Genomic DNA, 27,354 nt, shown 5'->3' on the forward strand with positions numbered 1-27,354 from the left:
CTAACCTCACTACCTCCAAAGTCCCCCAACCTTTCTCAGCCTGCTTCTATCTTCTTCCCAAGATCCACATATAACTATTTAGGTATACCCATTATTTCAACCTGTTCTTGCCCCAAGGAACTGATTTCTTCCTATTTCGACTATTTTTTCTCCTCTTGGATGTTGACTGTTCTGTTGCCCCGGCCATTTTAACAGTTTCCTGTCCCTAACCATCATCTTGTCACCATGAATGTCCAGGCTGTTTACACTTCCATCTCCCACCAGAACACTCTGTGAACCCTTCACTTCTTCCTTGAACGCAGGCCCAACAAGTTCCCATCCACCATCAAGCTCCTCCACCTCACAATGCCTCACATTTCTGTTCAATTGGCAAGCCTGACCCTAAATTTCCAGTCACTTGCCTTTTAACTCTCCACCCCACTCTGACTTCTCTGACATTCTTTGGGGAGGAGGGTGAACAGCCAGAGGTTGTAGTCTACATTGGGATCAATGACATAGGCAGGAGAGAGGTGAGGTCCTGAAAGCAGATTTTAGGGAGTTAGAAAGGGAATTAAAAAGCAGCACCTCAAGAGCAGTAATCTCAGGATTATTCCCAGTGCCATGTCCTACTGAGCATAAGAATAGGAAGATTGAGCAGTTAAACACCTGGCTAGAGAAATGGAGTAGGAAGGAGGAATTTAGATTTCTGAGGCATTGGGACTAGTTTTGGAGCAGGTGGGACCTGTACAAAAAGGTTGGTTAACACCTTAACAGTATTGGTACTAATGCCCTCATGGGAAGTTTGCTAGTGCTGTTAGGGAGGGTTTAAACTAGATTGGCAGGGGAATGGGAACCTGAGGGGAAATTCAGAGTGGAGAGGAGAAAAGCCTGCAGTGGGAAGTAGAGAAGTATTAACTGATGAAGAGAATATATTAGAGAGTGGTATCAAAGTTAATAGAATACGTGGAGAGTTTGATGGAATTAGAGTAGGCAAATAGTAAGTCTTTAGATGGGGATCAGAGTAAGGAGGAAAATTTTAAAAAGCCTAAATCAGGGCTAACGTGCATCTATATGAATGCACGGAGTGTGGTTAATAAGATTGGTGAACTACAAGCACAAGTTGACAAATGGAATTATGATATTATTGCTATAACAGAGACCTGGCTCAAAGAAGGGCATGACTGGGTGCTAAATATTCCTGGGTACAAGGTGCTTAGGAGAGACAGGAAAGGAAGAAAAGGATGGGAGTGGCAGTACAGTACAGGAAGGAAAGGATGTTTGAGAGGGGTCAAGGATGGAATCTCTCTGGTTAGAAGTAAGGAATGAAAAAGGTAGAATAAAATTAATCGATGTAGTATATAGACTACCAATCAGTGGAAGGGATGCAGAGAAACAAATTTGCGAAGAAATTAAAGAGAGGTTCAGGAATTGTGGAGTAATTATAATGGGGGACTTCAATTATTCAAATGTAGACTGGGATATGAATAGTACAAAGGGACAAGAGGAGGAGGCGAGTTCCTGGAATGTGTTCAAGACAATTTTCTGCAGCAGTATGTTTCCAGTCCAACGAGAGGATAGGCACTGTTGGACCTGGTTCTGGGGAATGAGTTGGCCCAAGTGGAACAAATATCAGTGGGAGAGCATTTAGGGGACTGTGACCTTTGTATCATAAGGTTTAGGTTGGCCATGGAAAAGCACAAAGAACAGTCCAGAGCAGGGATAATTAATTGGGGGAAAGCAACTTTGATGGGATGAGAATGCACCTGAGTCGAGTGAGTTGGAATAAAATGTTGGCAGAAGACAGTGACTGATCAATGGACAACCTTCAAAGAAAAAATATTGTAGGGACTGTCAAGGTATGTTCTCTTGAAGGAGAAACATAGGAAAAATAAATCCAGAGCACCCTGGATGACAAGTGAGGTAGAGGTGAAGATGAAAAGGAAGAAGTGCAGAAATGACTGATGTCAAGTAGAAAATACAATGGCGAATCAGGCTGATTATAGAAGGACCAGATGGGAAATGAAAAAACTAATAAGAAAATTAAGGAGAGAGCATGAAAAAATACTGGCAGCTAACATAAAAGAGAACCCCAAGGTCTTCTATAAGTATATAAATAATAAAAGGGTGGTAAACGAAAGAGTAGGGCTGAAGAGTGATAAGAAAGGGCACTTGCATGTGGAGGCAGGAGAAATAGCGAAGAAATACCTTGCATCTGTCCTTACAAAGGAAGAAGATGCTACCCAGGCTGAGGTGAGAGAGGAGGTAACTGGTACACTCAAAGAATTTACAGTTGAGAAGGAGGAGGTGTTAGAAAGGCTATTATTACTTAAAATTGATAAGGTAGCAGGACTGGGTGATATGCATCCTAGGCTACTGTGGGAAGTGAGAGTGGAAATTGCAGAGGCACTAGTGATAATCTTCCAGTCTTCTTTAGACACAGGGGTGGTGCCTGAGGACTGGAGAATTATGAACATTATACCCTTGTTCAGAAAGGGGTGCAAGGATAAAGCTGGCAACTACAGACCAGTCAGTTTGACTTCAGTGATAGGGAAACTTCTGGAAACTATAGCTTGGGAAAAAAATTAATAATCACTTAGACGAGTGCAAGATAATTAAGGAAAGCCAGGAAAAATCATGTTTAACTAACTTGCTTTTTGAGGAGGTAACAGAGAAGGTTGATGAGCGCAATGCTATTGATGTATATATAGATTTTCAAAAGGCTTTTGACACAGTGTCACTCAACAGACTTCTGAGCCAAATTCTAGCTCATGGAATAAAATGGAAAGCAGGCACTTGGATGAGAAATTGGCTGAGTGACAGGAAACAGAGAGTAGTGATAAATGGTTGCTTTTCACGTTGGAGGAAGGTCTGTAGTGAAGTTCCCCAGGGGTCCCTGTTGTGACACTTGCTGTTCCTGATATATATTAATGAACTAGACTGTGGGTCTAATTTCAAAATTTGAAGATCAGTCCAGGCACCGGAACATCATTTTCAACATTCCGATGGTTTGGTCCACCAAGGCATGAGCCTCGTTGTACCCTCTCTCTGGTGCACTTGGAGGCCGCTGCACAGGTGTCATCAACCACATCCTCTGTGGGTAGCCCTTGTCCCGGAGAAGCCAACCCTGCAGCCTCTCTAGACCCTGGAAGATGTCAGAGATCTGAGACCGACTGAGAATGTAGGAGTCATGGTCACTGTCTGGGAACCATGCACAGACCTGCAGGATACGTTTTGTCGTGGTCACACACCAGCTGAACTTCAACAAGTGGAAACCCTTGTGGTTGATGTAGTTGACAGCTTGTTGCCACGGAGATCTAAGTGCCATGTGAGTGCAGCCATTGGCACTCTGCACCTGTGAGAAACCTGAGACCTGAGCAAATCCCAACGCTCTTGTTTCCTGGCTTTCCTGATCCTGGGTGAAATGCACAAAGTTGTGTGCCTTCGCAAAGATGGCACCCGTGAACTAATGGATGCATTTTTGTGTGGAGGCTTCTGATATCCACAGAGGTTACCTGTGGAGCCTCTGAAAGGAGCCACTGACATAAAAATTTAGCATCGTGGTCACTTTCACGGCCACTGGCAGTGGATGCTCTCCATAACCCCGTGGTGCCAAATCCTGCAGGAGGCAGATGTGACCGACCAGTTCCCTGGACATGAACAGTCTTTGGTGACACTGGTTCACAGCCATCTGCAGGAATGACAAGCGCTGTCTGTAAACCCAGGTATAGCGAGGCGCTGACCAGCGACGACTCGCTGTGGCTTTTCATTTGTGTTTGCGGGAGCCCCAGCCCCCCTTCCTGAGAGTGTTGTTCCTCCCTCTGCCCTGCCAGGTGTCTCCATTACTCTCTTCTCCTTCATCTCCTCTCTCTGTAAGCCATAAGACATACAGCTAGGTCACCAGGCCCCATGCTCCTGATATATTCCTTCTGCGGTATGAAAGATGGAGACGCATGGGTTAGCTTGGGTGTACTAAGAACCTCTCTTGGTTAAGTCTGAAGGCCCCTTAACGCATCCCAGAGAGAGCTGGCCACCACCACTTGAATGGCCAGAGTTTAGTGTACTGCATGGCTGCCCAAAACTCCACCCACCTCCACCCCACTGTACCTGACCAATTGGCGGCAGCTTTGCCCACTGGACTGCATGCTGTGCTGTCAGCTCAGGCGCAGGCATTCTCCTAACCTGCGCTGCAAGGCTGCACTGTTAGCTTGAACCTGGAGGAGACCGGCCCAAACCTGAATGATGACATTGCAATGGGCTGTGAGCGCCCCCACCAGTGACTGCTCCATGGCCAACTTCCGCAAGGAGCTTGTACAATGTGCCCAGTCATCCAATTGTTCTGCAGTCCATTTAAACGCTCATTAGATTCCAGTATGTGCCCAAGCAGTGAAAAGCTCTGGAGCATTTGGTGGCACTTTCAGACCTTTGCATTGCTTGACTGGGCAGATAAGCTAGAGGCCCGACTTCAAGCATGTCAATGTGGCTGCATCTGAACTGTCTCAGCTGCAGAGGAATGGTCACTTTGTGGAAGGTTTCCCTAATGTGTGGCCACTTCCCTCTCACTCAGCGCACCCAGCCCTACTTCCCCCCTCCCCCCCACGTGTTTGTGCACTACCATCAACTATAATGCAGCCCTTGCCCCCCCTCTTAACTTGCCTCAACCACAGTGCAGCCCTTGCCCTGGCACCACACTGTCAGGCAGCTGAGAAAATGTGACTTGCCTGTACCCTCACCTGAATGTGTGATACCTCAATCTTGAGGTCCAACAGGTGACCCTTGCAAGCTCTGCACGGCATTACTGTGCACTCACCTTCAAGTTCCCTTCGAAGTGCAGCTTGCCAGGTGCACACATTATAAATGCTGTTGTGAAACATGTGTCCTGATGATCCAACATGGTGTATGATTACGGCGAGCAGGTCTTATAATGATATGCAGATGCATTAAAATTAAGTTTCTGACTTGCGGCAGAGGGAAACGCGGCCCACCATTGATGGATGGTGCGGACAATTGCAAACTGGTTTCACAACATTGTAAAATCGATATTTGGCCTTCCCACCATATTGTCCACTCACGCCTGCCATGACACTCGACGTTAACCAGCACGAAAAATTTCACCCAATGAGTTTTTATATCGGTGTTTACTGATCAAGAGGAATCTGACAAAATATCGGTAGAAGTGGAGATGGTAGGGATAATGTGTAGTGTGAAAATCGAAAAGAAGGAGCTACTAGAAAGGCTGATGATGCTTAGAGTAGATAAGTTGCTTGGTCTGGATGGTTTGTATTACAGGTTCTTAAAGGAAGTGGGAGTGGAGATTGAGGAATGGTTCGCCTTAATCTTTCAACCTTCCCTAGATGTGGAGGAAGTGCCAGAGGATTGGAAGTGACTAATGTGACACCTTTATTCAAGAAAGGGTCTAAGGACAGTCTTAGCAACTACAGGCTGGTTAGCTTAATATCACTGATGGGTGAGGCTTTAGAAACAATAATCAGGGAAAAAAATCAGCTGGCTGTTTAGCTAGCTGAGGAGAGCCAGCTTGGATTTGTAGAAGGCAGATTATGTTTGATTAATCATAATTGATTTTTTTTGGTGAAGTAACAGAAAAGGTTGAAGGAAATGTGATGGATGTTGTCTGTTTAGATTTTTAAGAAAACATTTGACAAGACTGGTTAACAAAATTGAGGCTTATGGAATAGAGAGCCGGTATCCAATATAATAAAAAATTGGCTCAATGACAGAAGTGAGGAGATGGTGGCATAGTGGTAATGTCATGCACTAGAAATCCAGAGCCCAGGCCAATCCTCTGGGGTCATGGATTCAAATTCCACCATACAATTTGAATTCAATTAATAAAACCTGGAATTAAAAACTAGTCTCATCACGAAACGATCATCAATTTTTGTGAAAACACATCTGGTTCACTGTATCAGGTCCAAGGGATTTATCAACTTTCAGTCCCATTAATTTCTCCGCTACTTTTTTACTAATACTAATTTCTTTTAAATTTTCAACCTCAATAGTCACTTGGCTCCCCCATATTTCAGGGAGGTTTTTTGTATCTTCCTCCGTGAAGACAGATATAAAGTATTTGTTTAGTTTCTCTGCCATTCCCTTATTACCCATAGTAACATTTCCTGTCTCTGCCTGTAATAGCCCACATTTGTCTTTACTAACCTTTTCCTTTTCACATAGCTATAGAAGCTTTTACAGTCTGTTTTATGTTCCTCATTAGTTTGCTTTCATATTCTATTTTCTCTTTCTTTATCAATTTCTTGGTTCTCCTTTGCTGAATTTTAAAATGCCCCCAATCCTCAGGCTTACTACATTTTTTTGGCAACTTTATATGCCTCTTCCTTTGATCTAATAGAATTCTTAACTTCTCTTGTTAGCCAAGTAGGTAATTAGGGCAACTAGGAATGTACACATCCCATGGAAGAATGAAAAAAAAAGCAGCTGAATCGTGTTAGATGGTTGTTTTAAGGTCTGGAGGGTGGTAGACAGTGGTCCCCCAGGGTCAGTGCTGGGCCCACCTATTTCTTTGACTGTAGAAATGACTTGGATCTTAAAATACAGAGTAAAATTTCAAAATTTGCTGACGGCATGAAACTTGGAGGAGTGGCAAACAGAGACGAAGAAATGAATCGTCTACACAGGACATAGATAGGCTAGCAGAATGGACAGAAAGGTGGCAGTTGGAATTCAGTACAGAGAAGTGCAAGGTAATGCATTTTGGTCAAAAGGATAGGGAGAGGCAATATCGGCTAAATGGCACAATTCTCAAGGGTATGTTGGAATAGAGGGACTAAGGGGTTAAATGTGCATCGATCTTTGAAGATGACAGGATATATTGAGAGAGTAGTTAGCAAAGCATATGGAATCCTGGGTTTCATAAATAGAGGCATTGAGTTCAAAAGCAGGTAAGTTATGTTGAACCTTTATAAAGTTTTTGTTAGGCTGCATTTAGAGCTTTGCATCCAGTTGTGGTCACACTTTAGGAACGATGTGAAGGTTGTTCAGATGGTGCACAAGAAATTTACTGAATAGTTCTAGTACTGGGGGTGGTTTTAGTTGCGAAGTTGGTTTGGAAAGGCTGGGTTTCTTCTCCTTGGAGCAAAAGAGGTTGAGGGGAGATTTGATAGATGCGGAAGGACTAAGTGCCAGATTTAAGATTTTGGGGAATGTCAGGAAAAACCTTTATACACAGCAAGTGTTAATGACCTGAAACCCACTGCCCACATGGGTGATGGAAGCAAGATCAGCAATTCTACAGGGTCCAGCACCATGCTGAGTGAGATACCAGCCACTCCTTTAATTAATTTATTATTTAGATATTGACGGTGAACAACTTTATTGCCTAAACAAAAACAGAATTACCTGGAAAAACTCAGCAGGTCTGGCAGCATCGGCGGAGAAGAAAAGAGTTGACGTTTCGAGTCCTCATGACCCTTCGACAGAACTTGAGTTCGAGTCCAGGAAAGAGCTGAAATATAAGCTGGTTTAAGGTGTGTGTGTGGGGGGCGGAGAGATAGAGAGACAGAGAGGTGGAGGGGGTTGGTGTGGTTGTAGCGACAAACAAGCAGTGATAGAAGCAGATCATCAAAAGATGTCAACAACAATAGTACAATAGAACACATAGGTGTTAAAGTTAAAGTTGGTGATATTATCTAAACGAATGTGCTAATTAAGAATGGATGGTAGGGCACTCAAGGTATAGCTCTAGTGGGTTTTTTTTTATTTTATATAATGGAAATAGGTGGGAAAAGGAAAATCTTTATAATTTATTGGGAAAAAAAAAAAGAAGGGGGAAACAGAAAGGGGGTGGGGATGGGGGAGGGGACTCACGACCTAAAGTTGTTGAATTCAATATTCATAAAAACAAAAAAACTGCGGATGCTGGAAATCCAAAACAAAAACAGAATTACCTGGAAAAACTCAGCAGGTCTGGCAGCATCGGCGGAGAAGAAAAGAGTTGACGTTTCGAGTCCTCATGACCCTTCGACAGAACTAGAATGGCAAGCGACAGGGAGGTTTGGGTCATTCTTGCGGACAGACCGCAGGTGTTCTGCAAAGGTGTTCTCCCTGTCGCTTGCCATTTTAACACTCCACCCTGCTCTCTTGCCCACATGTCTGTCCTTGGCTTGCTGCATTGTTCCAGTGAAGCCCAACGCAAACTGGAGGAACAACACCTCATCTTCCGACTAGGGACTTTACAGCCTTCCGGACTGAATATTGAATTCAACAACTTTAGGTCGTGAGTCCCCTCCCCCATCCCCACCCCCTTTCTGTTCCCCCCTTTTTTTTTTCCCAATAAATTATAAAGATTTTCCTTTTCCCACCTATTTCCATTATATAAAATAAAAAAAAACCCACTAGAGCTATACCTTGAGTGCCCTACCATCCATTCTTAATTAGCACATTCGTTTAGATAATATCACCAACTTTAACTTTAACACCTATGTGTTCTATTGTACTATTGTTGTTGACATCTTTTGATGATCTGCTTCTATCACTGCTTGTTTGTCGCTACAACCACACCAACCCCCTCCACCTCTCTGTCTCTCTATCTCTCCGCCCCCCACACACACACCTTAAACCAGCTTATATTTCAGCTCTTTCCTGGACTCGAACTCAAGTTCTGTCGAAGGGTCATGAGGACTCGAAACGTCAACTCTTTTCTTCTCCGCCGATGCTGCCAGACCTGCTGAGTTTTTCCAGGTAATTCTGTTTTTGTTTTGGATTTCCAGCATCCGCAGTTTTTTTGTTTTTAACTTTATTGCCTATACTTCCATAAGAGTCTTATCAAATCAAGAGTGTATTCACACCTACTATTCTTAGCTGTGACTGCAGTTTATCAAAACATTAAATAATTTCTTTCTAACCCTTTTAACATATTCAAAAGGCTAAAGACTATAATGTGTCCAATAGTTCCAACACTTCGGTTATTATGGGCAAAGCATTAATCTTAAATAGCCATATGCACACATCAGCTTTATGTTTAACACTCATGTGTAAGATTTAATTAACAACTGTGAAAATTTCTTTTCCACTCCTGTTCATGGCATTGAGTCTTGAACTAAGTGAAAATACTGCAATTCTAACACCATTTTCGTTATGGCCTATTTTCTGGAGGATGCAACACTTACCTGATGTTTTATGACTGCCCAGTTGTTCGAACAGATTGCAAACAGGGATGAGAGGCCTCATGTCTTTTTGTACCATACTGTTACTTTCCATTATTGCTATTCCTGAACCATAGCTTTATTATGCAAAATCTTTTGATGTAGGTTCTGTAGCAACTAATTGACTTTTATATTGCAGTCATCAGACTCTCTTACGCTATGCCCTCTATGATGAAAAACCTGTGTTTTTATCTTAACAGCTTAAGTGTTTCAATTCTAACTCTTGATGATCAATATTATTTGCCTAACATATTCATTTAATAATCTGTACATGTTTATCTCTACAGTACAAAGTCTGGTCCTGAAATACATCCTTTTCCAATGTTAGCATCATTAAGGGAAAAAGACAGGTTTTTCAAGAACAATAGTTTTTAAGAGTACTGCCCTGTTCTTGTTAGAAATAAAAATAATGCGAAAAATATGTCATTCTAAGACATTAATTGTTAGCTTGATAGAGTTGGAGATGTGGAACCATTTATGTTGATGAAACTTCAAGTCAGAGAAGGGAAGTTAGAAATCATTGATTTGATTTTGCTAGACAAAAAGATATGCATTTGTTAAGATTAAGAGAATGATAAGGACAGCAGGTGAATTCAATAAGGTGAGGGGCAGAATTTTAGGCACAGGCAATCAGAGTCAAGTTATCCAATGGAGCTGAGGTGAACAACAAACGCATTTGCCTCCTTTGGATAAGAACAGAAGCAGAACATGTATGAATGGGTGGAAGGGAAAGAATCAGGAAGGGTTTCAGTAGGAGTCCATAGACGTGGGAGGGATGACCGTAAACGGAAGTGAACAGAACTGAGGTTCCAGGAAATGTCAGCAGTACTGAAAACATCGTCAAGAAGGGGAAGCAGTAAATATATATACATATAGGTTGGATATGTCACACATCTTAGAAACATATAAACAATGTTGATGGGAAGAATAAGGGGCTGTCGCTATTTGACATGCAAGGGCCTGGCAAAGCTCATTGTCTTAAAATATTTGATTCCTTCATTATGCTTGAATTGTAAAGACCACCTTCCTAAAGCACTGCTAACTGGTGGCTGCATGAACTGCATGCCCATTTAATTGTTGAAATTTCCAGTAAAGAGCAGATCTTGTGATAACTCACCTTTGATGGAGTAGAGGAGACAGAAGTGTAGGAAAGAGTATTGTACAAAACCAATAAATGTATTGACAAGGAATGAGAGGATAAATTTGAAGGAGGTGATTTTTATGGATTTTTTAATTCTTATTTTGGGGATAAGGCAGAGGGACGAGGGAGAATTATTGTTTAAAAGACAGATCTGATGATCATTCCAGGATGTGGGAATATCCTATTGGGACTCAGGGCCATTTTTTCCACCCTGGGCTAACTTTAATAAAGAAATAAAAATGAGGAGATTGATATGGAAAATTCTAAGTTAGTGCTGAAGGTGCTTTCTTCCACTATTGACCAATGTCTACACTGTTTTCCTCTTGTGCTTAAAAAAATCATAGGAAATGAAATTAACTTGCGAAGGCTTGATAAGCATAAAAATGCCAAAATACTCTTGCTTTAATACAGAGCATTTGGTTTTTCATTCACAGCAGAAATAGGAAATTTAAATTCCTAGCTGCATAAAGAGAATGTTTGTAGCAAAAATCTGTCTCATCCTTGGAGTAAGCTGAAAATAGCTAGTTAGGAGTTGAACATTGGGAGCAGATTTTTCTTGAACAACAAAATAAACATTTATAGTAGGAAACATACTGTTTAGACAGTAGACTGCTCTTACATTAAAGAAATGCAAGTTTCTTTTCATGTAATTTTCAGAATTAAAGTTTCTTTGCTCTTATCCCAAAATCTTGTATGTTTTTTATGTAAAATATTTTAATATTTCTTGTGTAGGCTGACACTTGTGTGCCCAAACTGAATGAAGGGGATCACATCCTGTTGATTAATGGCAGAGACATCTCTGAACATACTCATGACCAGGTTGTTATGTTCATAAAAGCAAGCAGAGAGTCACACTCCAGAGAGCTTGTATTGCTGGTCAAACGAAAAGGTAACTAATAATTGAGAAACTTAGTAAGTTATTGTAAATGTTAGCTTTATTGCAATTGGCATATAATGTAAAAGCAAATAACTTGTGTTTTTATATTTCTTAGATAAGAATTTTTTTGTTCATGTATAATGCAGAAGTGCAACTCACACAAATAACGGATGTGAATACCAATCTTTGAGAATTTTTTTTCTAATTTCTCTTAGTTTTATCCTTCTTCTACCTTGTACAAATGGTATATGATGTAACGTAGTCAGTGCCCAACCTAAACCACATTTTGCTAGGAAATGTGCCAGAGGATCTCGCTCTCTCTAATTTTACCCTACCTGTTTGTGCAGAATTGTCTGGTTTGCTCTTGGCTCATCTTAATAACTTTGCTTAGATTAGGAACTCAGTAAAATGGAGATTGAGTCTTTCCCCATTAATGGTGTGGCATCGTAAATTGTGACTTGGGTAGAAAGCAGGAATATGTTTGTGTTCTGGGATTCCAGATTATGTGTTAATGCTGCTGAGAGACTAGCTTCAACCTGATACCTCTGTATCAGTAATTAAGGCTCTAGACAGTGTCCTTATTGGAGATTTTATTGGGGGGAACTATATCCAACAAGCAACACACCTGATGATGTGAAGGCTATGGGAGACCTCACACTACAGTTGCTGAGTTCAGTCAGAGGTTTAATAGCATTCAGATCTTCCATAATTTCCTCACATGGTTTTGATTTTACCCTCAGTGAAAAACAATTCCATCGTACCTCCTCCATGACCTTCACTCTTAGTTTACACTAACTTACATCAGCTCTGCATTTCAAAGCGTGTCTCTTAATAAATGCTGTCCTTACATGTAAATAAAAGTTAAAAAATGTTCATCAGGCAGCTAACTGTATTGATTAGAAGATGTGTCGCCTTCTTGAAGTTCTGCAATCCATATGGTCAAAGAACACCTGTAGTGCTGTTAGGAAGGGAGTTCCAGGATTTTGACCTAGCAACAGTGAAGGAATGGGGATACAGTTCCAAGTCAGGATGGTGTGTGGCTTGAAAGGAAGCCTGCAGTTGGTGATGTTCCCATGCATCTGCTAGCTGTCCTTCTAGGTGGTAGAGGTCACTGATTTGGTAGGTGCTGTCAAAGGAGCCTTGGTGAGATGCTGCACTGCATCTTGTAGATGGTACACCTTGTTGTGACTGTTTTTATTATGCATTTACAGGATCTGGGCTTCGCTGGCTAAGCCAGCGTTTATTGCCTGTCCCTAATTGCCCATCCCTAATTGCCCTTGAGAAGGTGGTGGTGAGCTGCCTTCTTGAACCACTGCAGCCCCTGTGTGTGAGTGGCGAAGGCAGTGAATGTTTACGGTGATGGATGGAGTGCTAATCAAGTGGACTGCTTTGTCTTGGATTGTGTCGAGCTTTGAGTGTTGTCTGAGCTGCAGTTATCCAGGCATATGGAGAGTATCCCATCAATATGGCTGGCCCAGTTCAGTTTCTGGTTAATGGTAACTCCCACGTGTTGATAATGAGGCATTCAGCAATTGAAATACCATTGAATGTCAAGTAGAGATGGTTAGATTCTCTCTTGTTGAAGATGGTCATCGCTTGATACTTGTGTGGTGCAAAAGTTACTTACCACATATCAGCCCAAGCCTGAATGTTGTCCAGGCTGTGTATGAGTATGGATTGCTTCAATACCTGAGGAATTATGAATGGTACTGAACAATTTTCAGTGAACATCCCCATTCCTGACCTTATGATGGAGGAAAAGTCATTGACAAAGCAGCTGAAGGTGGTTGGGCCTAGGACACTAACCTGAGGAACTCCTGCAGTGATGCAGGGACTGAGATGATTGACCGCCAACAACCACAACTATCCTCCTTTGTTCTAGGTAAGACTACAATGGCGGAGAGTTTTCCCCCAGATTCCCATTGATTTCAGTTTTGATAGGGCTTCTTGATGCTATACTTGGTCAAATGCTGCCTTGATTTACAATCTATACTAATGACTTGGATTCAGGGATAGAAGGTATTATAGCTAAATTTGGAGATGACACCAAAATACGTGGGAAAGTAAGTTGCAATGAAGAGATAAGAAATTTACAAATGGATATGGACAGGTTAGGTGAATGGGCCAAAATCTGGCAGATTGAGTTTATCGTGGATAATTGTGAGGTTATCCATTTTGGTTGGAAGAATAAAAAGGCAACTTATTATTTAAGTGGAGAGAAACTCCAGAATGCTTCAGTGCAGAGGGATCTGGGTGTCCTCATGCATGAATCGCTGAAAGCTGGTATACAGGTACAGCAGATAATAAGGTAGTAAATGGAATTTTGGCATTTATTGCTAAAGGAATAGAGTATAAAAATAGGGAAGTGTTGTTGCAATTGTACAAGGCATTGGTGAGACACTCCTGGAGTACTGTGCACAGTTTTGGTCTCCTTACTTGAGGATGGACATTAGAGACGGTTCAGAGGATTGATTCCAGAGATGCGGGGCTTGTCTTATGAGGAGAGATTTAGCCATTTAGGTCTGTACTCGCTAGACTTTAGAAGGATGAGAGGAGATCTAATTGAGGTATCTAAGATGCTAAAGGGGATAGACAAAGTAGACCTGGAGCAGTTGTTTCCCCTTGAGGGGCATTCTAGGACGAGAGGCCATAGTTTTAGGCTAAGAGGTGGTAGATTTAAATCAGACATGAGGAGGAATTACTTGTCTCAAAGCGCCGTGAATCCATGGAATTCACTACCTCAGAGTGCAGTGGACACCGGGATGCTGAATAGATTTAAGGAGGATATAGAGAGATTTTTAATTAGTAACGGGTTGAAAGGTTATGGGGAGAGGGTGGGAAATTGGAGTTGAGACGGGAGTGAGATCAGTCATGATCGTATTGAATGGCAGGGCAGGTTCGAGGGGCTGAATTGCCTACTCCTGCTCCTAGTTCTTATGTTCTTATGTTGATGTCACTCTCAACTCAGTTCCTGAGTTCAGCTCTTTTGTCCATGTTTGAAAGAAGGCTGTATTGAGGTCAGGTACTGAATGACTCTGGCAGAACCCAAATTGAGTGACAGTGAGCAGGTTATTGCTGAGTAAATGCTGCATAATGGCACTGTCGATGACCACTTCCATCACTTTGCTGATGATTGAGAGTAGACTGATGGGGTGGTAGTTGGCCGGGTTGGATTTGTCCTGCATTTTACAGACAGGACATACCTCGGCAGTGTTCCACATTGTAACTGTACTGGAACAGCTTGGCTAGGGCTGTGGCTAGTTCTGGAGCACAAATCTTGTCAGGACTTGTAACCTTTGCAGTATCCATTGCCTTCAGCTGTCTTTTGATATCACGTGGAGTGAATCACATTGGCTGAAGACTGGTATCTGTAATGCTGGGGACTTCAGCAGGAGGCCAAAGTGGATCATCCACTTGGCACTTCTGGCTGAACATGGTTGCAAATGCCTCTGCCTTGTCTTTTGCACTGATATGCTGGACTCCCCCAGCATTGAGGATGGGGATATTTGTGGAGCCTCCTCCTCCAGTTAGTTGTTTAATTGTCCATACCATTCATGACTAGATGTGGCAGGACTGCAATATTTAGAACTGATCTGTTGGCTATGGGATCGCTTAGCTCTGTCTATTGTTTGCTGCCCAATGTTATCTTACATGCCAACAATTGGTGCAGCTTTGTAGATCTGAACTGATTTGTTGATATTCCATCACTATTTTCAATATTTCTTCAATAACTGTCTTTAACCACAATATAACATAAAATGGATTCTTCAATAAAACCCTTCCTTCTTGCATTCCTAACACAGAACTTCCAATTAAGTTCGATCCACATAAATGTTGGATACAGTTAATGTTTCATTTTATGTTCAATCTTTGCACAACGATAAAAATATTGATAATTGTAAAAATGTATAGCCATTTCTGGATTGAACATTTTCTTTTGTTTATAGTGTTGTACTTTGTTAATGTCTGCATGATATTATCATAACTAAATGCTTTAGCCTCAACATTTAGACTGTTAGTTTTGTACACATAGCCGATGTTGTCTTTAGCAGCCTTTGTAAACCAAGTGATGGGACTTTTTATGATTTCATTGAATCATGGTTTGACAGGACAAGATGCTCATTTGACTCTTACCTTTGTTCTACCTCCCTGAAAGAGCTATTCACATTCCCTTTCCCCTGCTCTTTCCACCCTTCAATTTATTCTTTTTCAAATAATAAGTCACTTTTCTAAAGCTATTATTATAGGTTCTGCATCTACCACCACTTTCTGGTACACCATTCTATTGTTCTAACAATCCTCTGCAAGGATTGAGAATATGTCAAGTTTGTACCTGAATCATCTGTAATAAACTCATAATAGAGAAACAGTTCCTTTCTAATTTCTTGGAGATGATTTTAGACTCTTTCTTCGCACATCCCCAACACACCACTGAAATGGAGACAAAGCCAGCAGAATCAGCAGCTCTGAGCCATACTCTAATTTGGGACTCATTGGGCTGCTGCTAGTGAGCTCGTGTAGTTCACAGTTGAAAGAACTAGAAATTGATCAGCTCCTACATTGAACTGGTCAGCATGTTGGGCTTGAAGATGAGGGTGGGCTGATCCCAGAGAGTGAGTGGCCAACAGTAACCCACAGTACTTGGAACCATACCATCATAGAATGGTTACAGCGTAGAAGGAGACCATTCAGCCCATTGTGTCTATGCCAGCTGTCTGCAAAAGCAATTCAAACTCCCCTGCCTTTTTCCAGTAGCACTGCAAATATTTTCTCTTAAGTAATTATCCAATGCCCTTTTGAAAACCATGAATGATTTTGCCTCCGACAAGGTAGTGCCTACCAGATCCTAACCACTTGCATAAAAATATTTTTCCTCATGTCACCATTGCTTCTTTTGTAAATCACCTTAATTCAGTGTCTTCTAGTTTCTGATCCTTCCAAAAACAGGATAAGTTTCTCCCTGTCTACTCTTTGCAGACCCCTCATCATCTTGAACACTTCTATAAAATCTCATCTTAATCTTCTCTTCTCCATGGAGAACAACCAAGCTTCTCCAATTTATTGACATAACTGACATTCCTCATCCGTAGAACCATTCTTGCGAATCTTTTCTGCACCGCCTCTAATGCCTTCACATCCTTCTTAAAGTGTGGTGCCTAGAACTGGACATAATACCCCAGCTGAGGCTGAACCAGTGTTTCATACAGATTTGTTGTAACTTCCTTGCTTTTGGACTCCATCCAACTATTTATAGAGCCAGTTTCCCATATTAGCCACTTTCTCAACTTGTCGTGCCACCTTCAACACTTTGTGCATGTGCACCCCCAGGGGCCTCAGCTTCTGCATCACCTTTAAATTGCATCCTTTATTTTATATTGCCTCTCCTCTTTCTTCCAACCAAAGTAAATCACTTCGCACTTCCCTACATTAAATTTCATATGCCACTTATTAATGAGACAAGAGTCACCGCCCCCCCCCCATTTCTCTTTTAAGTCCCTCCCCACCTAATGATAAACCATCAAGGAGCTGTGTGATATTGTATTAAATCACTGCGTGTTACCAGATATTTATATTGCATATTTTCTTAACTTGTGATTTAAGATAAAAATAATTCAAACATTATGAATTGTAAATGAGTAGCTTGACGCAAAATTGTTAATGAGAAACCTTTGTTTATATCACTTCTGATTTTCAAGTTGCAAGCAGTCATAGCGAGGACAAGGTGGAAGAGGAAACAGACTTCCAGTGTTTTCCAAATAATTCTATGCATTCCTCATATCCTGAATATGGTGATTCATTAGAAGAATCCATGATTCAGCTTCGAAAAGGACTTGAAAGTGGAGCTATACTTAATCAGTTTGATGTAAGTTTATCCACTCTGTTGATTATAAAATAGTTTGTGCAGCTGCATTATACACATTTAGTTCCACGTGCAAGGTCAGATGAAAACCTGCTGTGCGACTATTTGATGTTTATATTTCATGTATTTATTCATGTTTGACTGACTGACCGCTATAACTAGACTTCACCAAGTTATGACTTCCTCATGTTATGAAGAGGAGTGGCTCCTGAAGTGAAATATTTTAAGTGGCTATAGAAATATGAGATATGAAAGTCTTTTGGCTGGTCTGACTAGTGACCTTGACTAATAATTATGCTTGATCATTACAGCTTTATCTCTTTTACATGAAAGCAAACAATCATCATGGGGGAGGAATTTAATTCAAAATTTATGTGTAAGCTCCATGGCTAAAAAGTCCTGAGGCTGAGAGAGATATATAAAGACAGGTTGTTCTTCTTGGTAAATAAACAAATGACCAAAGATTTTTGATGAAATATGAGATCTGATGAGGCTCTTTTGTTGTACAAATTACTATAGTACTAGAATTTTTATGAATTTAAAAATAAAGCTTTGATAAGATCACAAGTGTACATTGAAATGAAACAGGCTATGCAATAGTGAGCAGAAAGAATTCCTTTGAATGCTATGGCGAGATTAGACAACTGTACAGGGCACAGTTTCAAAATTTGCAGGCATAAACAATGACACATTAACAGTCAGGAAGATAATAATGGACTTTAAGAGCCTGGTGGAATAGGCAGACAATCGGCAGATGAAATTAATCACAGAAAAGATGAGTTCATTCATTTTGGTGGGAAGAATAGGGAGAGACAGTACAATTTTAAAGATTGTGCAAGAACAAAGAAATCTGGGGATGTTAGTGCATGCATCTTTGAAAGTGGTGGGACAGGTTAACAAAGCAATTAATAAAGCATGTGGGATCATGGACTTTATAAATAGAGACCTAGTGTATAAAAGTCAGAGAGCTAAGTCACAGTAAAAATTATTGTGCTCAGTTCTGAGCCCCACACCTTAGGAAGGACGTGAAGGCTTTACACAGTGTACAGAAGACTAAAATGGTTCCACATATGAGAAATTATAGTTACATAGATTGATTGGAGAAACTGACTTTGTTCTCCTTAGAGCAGGGAGATTTGTTGGAGGTGCTTAAAATCATGAAAGGCTTAGGTAGAGTAGATAAAACATTGGTGGATAAACAAAAAGCACAGATTTAAAGTGATTGGCAAAAGAGTTAGAGGCTACATGAGAACCTTTTTTACGCATCAAGTGGCTAGGATTTGGAATGCGCTGTCTGATGGAAATGGAAACGGATTGAATAGTAGCCGTCAAAAGGAAATCGGAGAAATGCAGGGATATGGGGAAAGAGTGGGGGTAGGCCTAACTGAATTGCTATTTGAATGAGCTGGTGCAGACTTGTTGAGTGAAATGGTCCCCTCCTGTGCTGTACTGTTCTATGATTCGGCAATCCGGTCATAGTTTTAAACTGCTCCCCTTGCAGTTTTAGCCAATTGAGGATTACTTTAAATACTGAAACATGTCATTTAACAGTTCTTACAGTTCCAATAATGAGCTATTTGTAGAGCATCTTACAGTTCTTTATAAAATATTTTGAAATTTTTTTCCCCATGCCCCATTTTTCCCTCCATTATCTAGTTCTGAAATACTTTAAAATTCTTTTCTACTATCATACTTGTAAACCCTACATGTCATCATTTTCAGTTTTAATTTGTTTCTATCAGTAGCAATCTGAAACTTGAAATAGGCTCATTTTTATTATAAAATATTTATTACGAGCTTTTTTAAAACTACCACCTGTGTGCCAATTTTAATTTCTCTCTCACCTTAGTTAGTTTATTCTTCACTGTTCTAAAACTTGCTATTTTCCAATCTGGAGTATCCTTGATTATTTTACTATTATTCCCCTTCTTGTGCAGGCCCCAACCCTTTTCCTGATAATTGGTGGCCGTGCCTTCAGCCAACTTGGTCCCATGCTTCAGAATTCCTTGTCTAAGCTGCTCTGTCATTCTCTCTCCCTCTTTTATCCTTTAAGATCGTCCTTAAAATTCTTTAGCTAGACTTTTCATCTGCTCTCCTAACATCTACTCCTTGGATTTGTTGTCCATATTTTTCTGCATATCCCTCTGGGAATTTTTCAATGCTAAAGGTGCCAGTTGTTCAATTCCCAGCCCATATGTGGTAAATTATTGTAAGAATTTGGACATCTGGATCATACCCATGCTAGGGTTGGGGGAAGCGTTCTTATTTTTAATTTATTCCTGAAATTAATAGGGTTCTAAACATTGAAAATCAGTGGCATAGATTTATTAAGTTTAGAGCACATGTTAAGTATATACTTCAGGGATAGTAATTGCAACCAGACCTAATGATGATTGGTTGGAGATTCAAACAACGAATTTAGTTACATTTCTTTTACTCCCTCCACATAACCTCTTTAGCAGCATTCCATCTCATGAGACAATGGTTTGTGTCTCGGTGGGGAAACATTGAGAAACATTGCTGAGTGTGGCTCGGAGTCCCACTCTAGCATGGCAATCTCTGCCATATTTACCACAGATGAAGATAGTTGGCCGAGAAGGCGCAGGATTTTCTGAATGTTTTCTCTGTGGCCTTTTTTGACCAGCTGAGCTTTCTGTTTCCCTTCAACTCTACAGATACCCCTCTAAACAGTCAGCCTTCAGAGGTCATGGCCGTCAGAAGGTCGTGACATGCATCTGATGAATGTGGCCTAGCCAGTACAGACAATGTTGGCATAATAATGTGTATGTGAATGAAATTAGAAAATTCCAGGACCTCTGAGTAGGTGACCTTGTCCTGCCAAGAGATGCCAAGGATATGTCTGAAAGAGCAAAAATGGAAACTGTTCAGCCTTTTCTCTTGCCTAGCATATGTTGTTACTACTTTGGAGGATTGCACTGAAATACACAAACTTAGTAGACTTGCAGTTTGGTATTCTCAGTCAGGTTGTTGTTCCACATTCTCTTGCCCATCTTGAACATAACAACTGCAGCTTTTGCAATACATATGTTGATTTTAGGATCAAGTGACAGATTGCTCGTGATTATGGAGCCTAGATATGTGAAGCTAAACAATCTCCAGCATCACATTGTCATTGCTGATTGGTAGTATGGCAATGCCCTGAACCATGACATTTGTCTTCCTGATGCTGATGGTCAAACAAAACTCTTGATAGGTATAAGCGAGTCTGTCCATTTGCCACTGAAGTCGTCCCTTGGTATGGAACGCTAGTGTGACATAATTGGTGTAGCACTCCACATAATAGACGCAATTCTGCGTTTTATGGTCATTTAAAATTAAAAATACAATCCCAGGTAAGTAGCATTTAATTGACTTGACATTCATCAATAACATTATTTTTCTTATGGATTATTTAACTCTTGTTATGTATAATTGCTACTGAATCAGATGATTACTCAAATTAAAAGTGTCTTTGATTCAGTGCTGTTTCTTATCAGTCAATAAATTTGAAATGATGATATATTCTTAAGATGTTTTGTTTTTCAGAATAGGTTTTTACGACAAAAGATTCAATAATTAAACCTCTTACTATTTAATTGACAGGATGAGAAGGAAAAGAAAGGCTTTTAGCAGGTACAAGGGAAGCAAATCAGTGGAGGCATTAGTGGAGTACAGAAAGTGCAGGGTGGAGCTTAAGTAAGTAATTAGGAGAGCAAAGGGGGAATATGAGAAAGCTCTGCCTGGTACAAGTAGGGAAAATCCCAAGGTATTCTATAAGTATATCAATGGGAAGAGGATAACCAGGGAAAGAGTAGGGCCATTAGGGACCATGGGGGCCATCTATAAGTGGAGCCAGAGGACATCAGTAGAGTGTTGAACGAATACTTCACATCTGTCTTCACCCAAGAGAATGAAGATGAAGGTATAGAACTCGGGGAGAGAGACTGCGAGGTTTTTGAGCAAAGTGATATAAGGAGTGACAAGGTATTGGAGGTGTTGGCAGGCTTAAAAGTGGACAAATCTCCAGGTCTGGGTGATTTGTGTCCCAGACTGCTGAGGGAGGCAAGGGAGGAAATCGCAGGGGCTCTGAGCCAATTTTTTAATTCCTCTCTGGTCACGGGAGAGGTGCCAGAGGACTGGAGAACAGCTAATGTGGTTCCGCTATTTAAGAAGAGTTGTAGAGATAGGCCAGGGAACTACAGGGCAGTGAGCCTCACGTCAGTGGTAGCGAAACTATTGGAGAAAATTCTGCAGGAGGGACTCTATCTCCACTTGGAGAGGCAAGGTTTAATCAGGAATAGTCAGCATGGCTTTGTTGGAGGGAAGCCATGCCTAACAAATTTGATTGAATTTTTTGAGGAGGTGAGCAGGTATGTAGATGAGGGTAGTGCAGTTGACATAGTTTATATGGATTTCAGCAAAGCCTTTGACAAGGTCCCACATGGGAGACTTATAAAAAAGGCAAATGCACATGGGCTACAGGGTAATTTGATAAGGTGGATTCAAAATTGGCTTAGTTGTAGGAGACAGAGGGTGATGACAGAAGGATGCTTAAGTGACTGGAAGCCAGTATCCATTGGCTTATCATGGATCTGTGCTGGGTCCCCTATTATTTGTCATTTATATAAACGACATAGATGACTATGTGGGGGGTAGGATTAGTAAGTTTGCGGATGACACAGAGATTGGCTGGGTGGTTAACAGTGAGGTTGAGTGTCTTGTGCTACAGGAAGATATAGACGGGATGGTCAAATGGGCAGATAAGTGGCAGATGGAATTTAACCCTGAAAAGTGTGAGGTGATACACTTTGGAAGGAGTAATTTGACAAGGAAGTATTCAATGAACAGCATGACACTAGGAAGTTCTGAGGAACAACGAGACCTTGGCATGTGTGACCATAGATCTTTGAAGGCGGAGGGGGATGTTAGTGGGGTGGCGAAAAAGGCATATGGGACACTTGCCTTTATCAATCGAGGCACAGATTACAAAAGTAGGGAGGTCATGTTGGAGTTGTATAGAACCTTGTTGAGGCCACAGCTGGAGTACTGTGTTCAGTTCTGGTCGCTACATTATAGGAAGGATGTGATTGCACTGAAGGTGGTGCAGAGGAGATTCACTAGGATGTTGCCTGGGGTGAAGCATTTAAGTTATGAAGAGAGGTTGGATAGACTTGGGTTGTTTTTGTTGGAGCAGAGAAGACTGAGGGGCGACCTGATCGAAGTGTACAAAATTATGAGGGGTGTGGATAGGGAGCAGCTGTTCCCCTTACTTGAAGAGTCAGTCAGGAGGGGACACAAGTTCAAAGTGAGGGTCAAGAGGTTTAGGGGGGAATGTGAGGAAAAACCTTTTACCCAGAGGGTGGTGACGGTCTGAAATGCACTACCTGAGAGGGTAGTGAAGGTGGGTTGCCTCACATCCTTTTAAAAAAGTACCTGGATGAGCACTTGGCACATCATAACATTTAAGGCTATGGGCCAAGTGCTGGTAAATGGGATTAGATAGGTAGTTCAGGTGTGTCTCACATGTCAATGCAGACTTGATGGGCTGAAGAGCCTCTTCTGCTCTGTGTTTCTGTGAATTCTGAAAATGACCATAGCTATAGGGTCAACCAAGGCTCAAACTCACTCGCTCTAGTTATACTTTAAATTGACTGGATCTTTACCTGTTAAACAAGGAAGTTTAACGGTTAATATTACAGCAGTATAAAGAGAAGTCAATAGTCATATAGCGTTAATTGACTTCAGAACTGTCTAATTAACTGTTTCCTTACACCAGGTTGAAACTGTCTGACAATGCACACAATAACAGACTATTCTTATTTATGGGTTCACTTGTGTTTATTCGTTATCCAATTTGAAGGATTGATTTGTAGAGGGAATAGAGCTTTATCCTCTATGAAAGGTTTACCACAATTAGTCTAAATATGACAAAACATAGGGAATCAGCAACTTGCCAAAGTAGAAGGATTTTAATTCTTGCCAGACTGAGATGGTACAAACAGATCTAGCCTATGGGTAGATAGCTGCCTACAGAAGTGTCAGAACTGTACCTTATGATAAGAGGAAAGAAGCTTGAGGAAGCTTAAAGTTTCTTGTCATCCTTTTCTTCCTCTTCAAAGCAAGTAAAGCAGAATCTCTAAGGGAAATGTCATTATGTGCTTTATGGAGAGGTTGAAAAAAATGAAAGACCAACCACAGAAGCAGGAAAGCCAATCATCAAGCTTGACAATGGAATAAAAATACAAATAAAAGTGAAAACTCAGCCAAGTTGAAGCTAACACTGTTTAATTTTCATTTTCAAGCAACTGTACAGGAAAAAACCTGGATTAGCTGTCACGTGTGCAAAAATGCCACAAAATATGGACAAAAACAGATACAAAGATGTATTACCATGTGAGTGCTATATGCTTGTTTCTTGGCTTAATTATGTTGATAATATTGCATTTGCTGATAAAACACAAAAGTCATTGCTTTATTTTTTCAGTGAACTAAAAACAAGTCATTGAACACTAAATCTGATTTTCTTGATAATGAATTGTCAAAGAAAGAGGGTTTGAAAATAACTTCTAGAAATCTTAGGATTTCATTTTTCTTCCCTTTTTGTACAGATGATGTTACAAGAGTTGTATTGGATGGATCAGAAGATTACATTAATGGAAATTATGTAAATGTAAGTATTAAAGTTCTTGATAAAACAAAAGGTATTGATGGCTGTGTGAGTAAATGTATCATGTAGTGGCAGTGAGCTGTACGCCCAGGAAGGCTACTGTATGAGTTTAACTTCTTGAGAGCAGTGGTAGGTTAGGAATAGTCATTTGACATACCAGCTATCTGAATTTGAGGTTGCTACAATTGACTGTTAAACATTCCCAGATTTAAATACAGGTCAAATCAGCATGCATAAGAGTGCACAATAATAATCTATTACATCAACCAGCAGGAAGGGACTAACTCAACTAACTCATGGTATCCTAGCCAGTAGACAGTCAAGCTATCTACTATTATTAATTTAAGAAATTGTTGGAGCCTTTGGAATAAAAAAAAATCCTCCTTTTTGTGATATTGTTTAATTTATAAGTAGAGATAGGTAAAAGTAGATATGAATATGACTGTACGAATGAATATACCGGAAATTATGATCTCCAAAATTATCTTTTGTGCATCTCTTGTAAGAAAAGAGATCAAAGTCTGCTCTGGGCGTAAGGTGCAGTTTACCATTCTAATCATGACAAGAATTTAACATTAAAGTATAATAATTTCCAATCAGGTTGAAAATATTTAAAGATTTCTCATTTCAGTTATCCTTAATATTATTCAAAACAAAAACAGAATTACCTGGAAAAACTCAGCAGGTCTGGCAGCATCGGCGGAGAAGAAAAGAGTTGACGTTTCGAGTCCTTATGACCCTTCGACAGAACCTGCCAGACCTGCTGAGTTTTTCCAGGTAATTCTGTTTTTGTTGTAGATTTCCAGCATCCGCAGTTTTTTGTTTTTATCTTAATATTATTCAGATGTGTGACCGATAAGTCATTTTTAAGGCATACTTTGGGAAATGATTTTGAATATAAATACGTTGTGTACTTGGATCGAATTCTGTTTTATTGAAATCTGAACTAAATTATTGGTTCCCATTTCTGTATATCATTCTGGGCATCACTGTCCATTGCTCAGGTAACACCTACAAAGAATTAATTTAATCACTCTGTTATCTCATATCCATGATTTAGCAACAAGCAGCAAATAATTATGAAATGGTAACTATCTTGCAACTTCATTGACTTAGTAAACATCCAGGATTCCATATAGAACCTCTGACATTTGAAGCCCAAATGTAACCAATTAACTACAAATAAAGTAATAACACCTGTTCATTAATTTACCCTGCAACTTACTCTATGAATGAACGCTGCTTTGTCAATATTATGAATTATTTTTCACACTTCATTCAGACATACAGCTGTCAAGAGGAAAAATTTGATTTCCTAATGTTTAGAAAAAGTAATGTAAGGAAATGTATGAGGATGCCATAAATAAGACTTAAATTTTTCTTTCCAACCTTCATTCCTCTAACTTCCCTAAATAGTTTAGCTAAACTAGAGATTTTGCAGGTAGCAGACAGCTTGTGTTTTATCACCTTGGCCTTAGTTGCAGTTCAACATCAGCTTTGTAGAACACAGACCAATAAACTCAATGTTTTTCATGTGTTTGTCTTAGTGAGCCAAATTATTAATATTATGAGCATCATTGTCTATTTTCAATTGTTCCACACACTCAGCCCAGAGTCCAAGAATGACCTCCCATTAAACAAGGGCCCCTAAGTAGCCTATGAAACCCTTAAAGCCACATAACATTTGAAGCCCAGGCTGCAACTAATTAAGCGCAAATAAGGCAATAACATTTATTCACTCATTTGTTCTGCAACTTTCTCCATGGGGAATCGCCCAACCAGGGGAGGTGTTGCTGGAATTTGTCATAGAAGGAATGACTGAAAATGCAGACAGCAAAGTGAACTTTCAACCCTGCAATGACCTCTATTGCCCAGGCTTTCCTCTCTCCCATTGTTTACAAATGATGGTCTGGAATTCAGTACATGGGACCCTGGATGCTTTCCCTTCCCATCCACCTGTACTGCCACCACATCACAGGGTTCCATGCAAGGTGACTGGTAAACCCCAGGAAGCAGCGGTAAACGATCTGAGGTACTTCCAGGAAGAAAGAGGACATTGTAATTGTCGTCTCTGACCATATTCCACCTTCAGCACTTAATGCTGAAGTCTTGGTTTCTGGCAAGGCATTACGAAATAAAGAAAGTGAATTGTTTTTGGAATAAGATAATTGTTCCACTATTTCCAGTTTTAGCTTTAAAAAGGAAAAATGTCAAACGTTTCAAGGTGAATGTGTGAACTGGTAGAATGGAAAATATTGGGATTAATGTGCTTTGTTAACTGTACTAACATAACCTGCATCACTGTAATGTCTACTTTTGTTCCTTCTGCAGATGGAAATCTGTCATACCATTATCCTAAATAAGTATGTAGCATCTCAAGGTCCACTTCTACATACCTGTCCACATTTTTGGCAAGCAGTTTGGGAACAAGGATCATCCTTAATTGTCATGCTAACAACACTTACAGAAAGGGGACGGGTAAGTATTTTGACATTTTTGTGTTTGGAATCATGTAAGGTAGAATATGTTATTCTAGTGAGATTGTAACTATTCTAGATTATTGACATTCATTTGACATCAAAATTAAGAACTGTAATTCAAATCAATTAGTGAAGATATTTATTAATGGGATCTTAGTCACTTTGCTCAGCTGTAAATCTAAAGGCTTTCCCAATTACTCAGCAAGTTTATTGAGTGAGTATTTAACCTATCTTCTTCATCTTGAGTTATCTACCCAAAGGCAGGTGCTTGGCAAATATTCATTGAACCATGGCAAAGTGCTATGATTTTTAACCAGGAGCAGGGCAAGGAGGCAGGTGTTGAGTCTGCCTCAGCCAGAATGGGGATCGAACCTCGTGCTATTGGCATTAATCTGATTCACATGTTTTGTCTAGCCAACTGAGCTAACTGGCCTCCCAGTGGACCTACACACAAGAAAGACTCAGATTTCATCCTTTGTCTATGCTGGTTTAAGGGTTATAGTCAAAGCAGCAGTACGGGAACTACAATTGATTTCAGTGCCCTGGGTTAGGAGTCAAAAGCAAGTCAGGATTCTTGCTCCCAACTGGTGGAATTTCACATGTAAGGTCATCAAATGAAGACCTCCTGTAACTGAGTACCTTCAAGCACTTGCTTTCAAGTTTCAGGCAAAACTTGGGCAAATTACTGGAAAAATCAACCCTCATGGATTCATCACTGAGCAAGAATTCAGAACAAAAAGAGGGAAAAGCTGGTGAAAGGGAAAAGCAATGGGGCAGAGTTATTAGTCGAAACCCCAACATCGGGGTCAAATGGGCGTCACAACCCCACACTGCAGGGAACAGTCACCCAGCAGAGAATTTCCCTAGATAGGCCATTTAGAGGTCTGAGAGTGGGCTTACCATTTTTAAAACATTTTTTCATGGGATGTGGATGTTATTGGACCAGCATTTGTTGCCCGTCTTAACTACCCTTGAGAGGGTGATGGTGAACTGCCTTCTTGAACCACTGCAGTCCATCTGGTGCAGATGCTCGGAAGGGAGTTCCAGAATTTTGATCCTAGTGTCAGTGAAGGAACAGCGATATAGTTCCAAGTGAGGATGATGTGTGGCTTGAAGGGGAACATGCCGGTGGTGGTATTCCCATGCATCTGCTGTTTTTGTCCTTCTAGGTGGT

General features: G+C 40.6%; 1 protein-coding gene across 5 annotated transcripts in view; it reads left to right on the forward strand.

The window, feature by feature from the left end:
• The window catches only part of LOC121275931 (tyrosine-protein phosphatase non-receptor type 3-like), a 305,875-nt gene that overhangs the window by 204,753 nt on the left and 73,768 nt on the right, over positions 1–27,354 (forward strand). For all 5 annotated transcript variants that reach the window (XM_041183799.1, XM_041183801.1, XM_041183803.1 and 2 more), the window contains 5 exons: positions 11,029–11,185; positions 16,870–17,036; positions 23,336–23,426; positions 23,642–23,703; positions 26,032–26,178. In XM_041183799.1, the coding sequence (XP_041039733.1) occupies positions 11,029–11,185; positions 16,870–17,036; positions 23,336–23,426; positions 23,642–23,703; positions 26,032–26,178 (624 nt within the window). The remainder of the gene's footprint in view (positions 1–11,028; positions 11,186–16,869; positions 17,037–23,335; positions 23,427–23,641; positions 23,704–26,031; positions 26,179–27,354) is intronic.

This window comes from Carcharodon carcharias, chromosome 3 (genome assembly GCF_017639515.1).
Source record: "Carcharodon carcharias isolate sCarCar2 chromosome 3, sCarCar2.pri, whole genome shotgun sequence".
In the NCBI taxonomy this organism is placed as follows: domain Eukaryota; kingdom Metazoa; phylum Chordata; class Chondrichthyes; order Lamniformes; family Lamnidae; genus Carcharodon; species Carcharodon carcharias.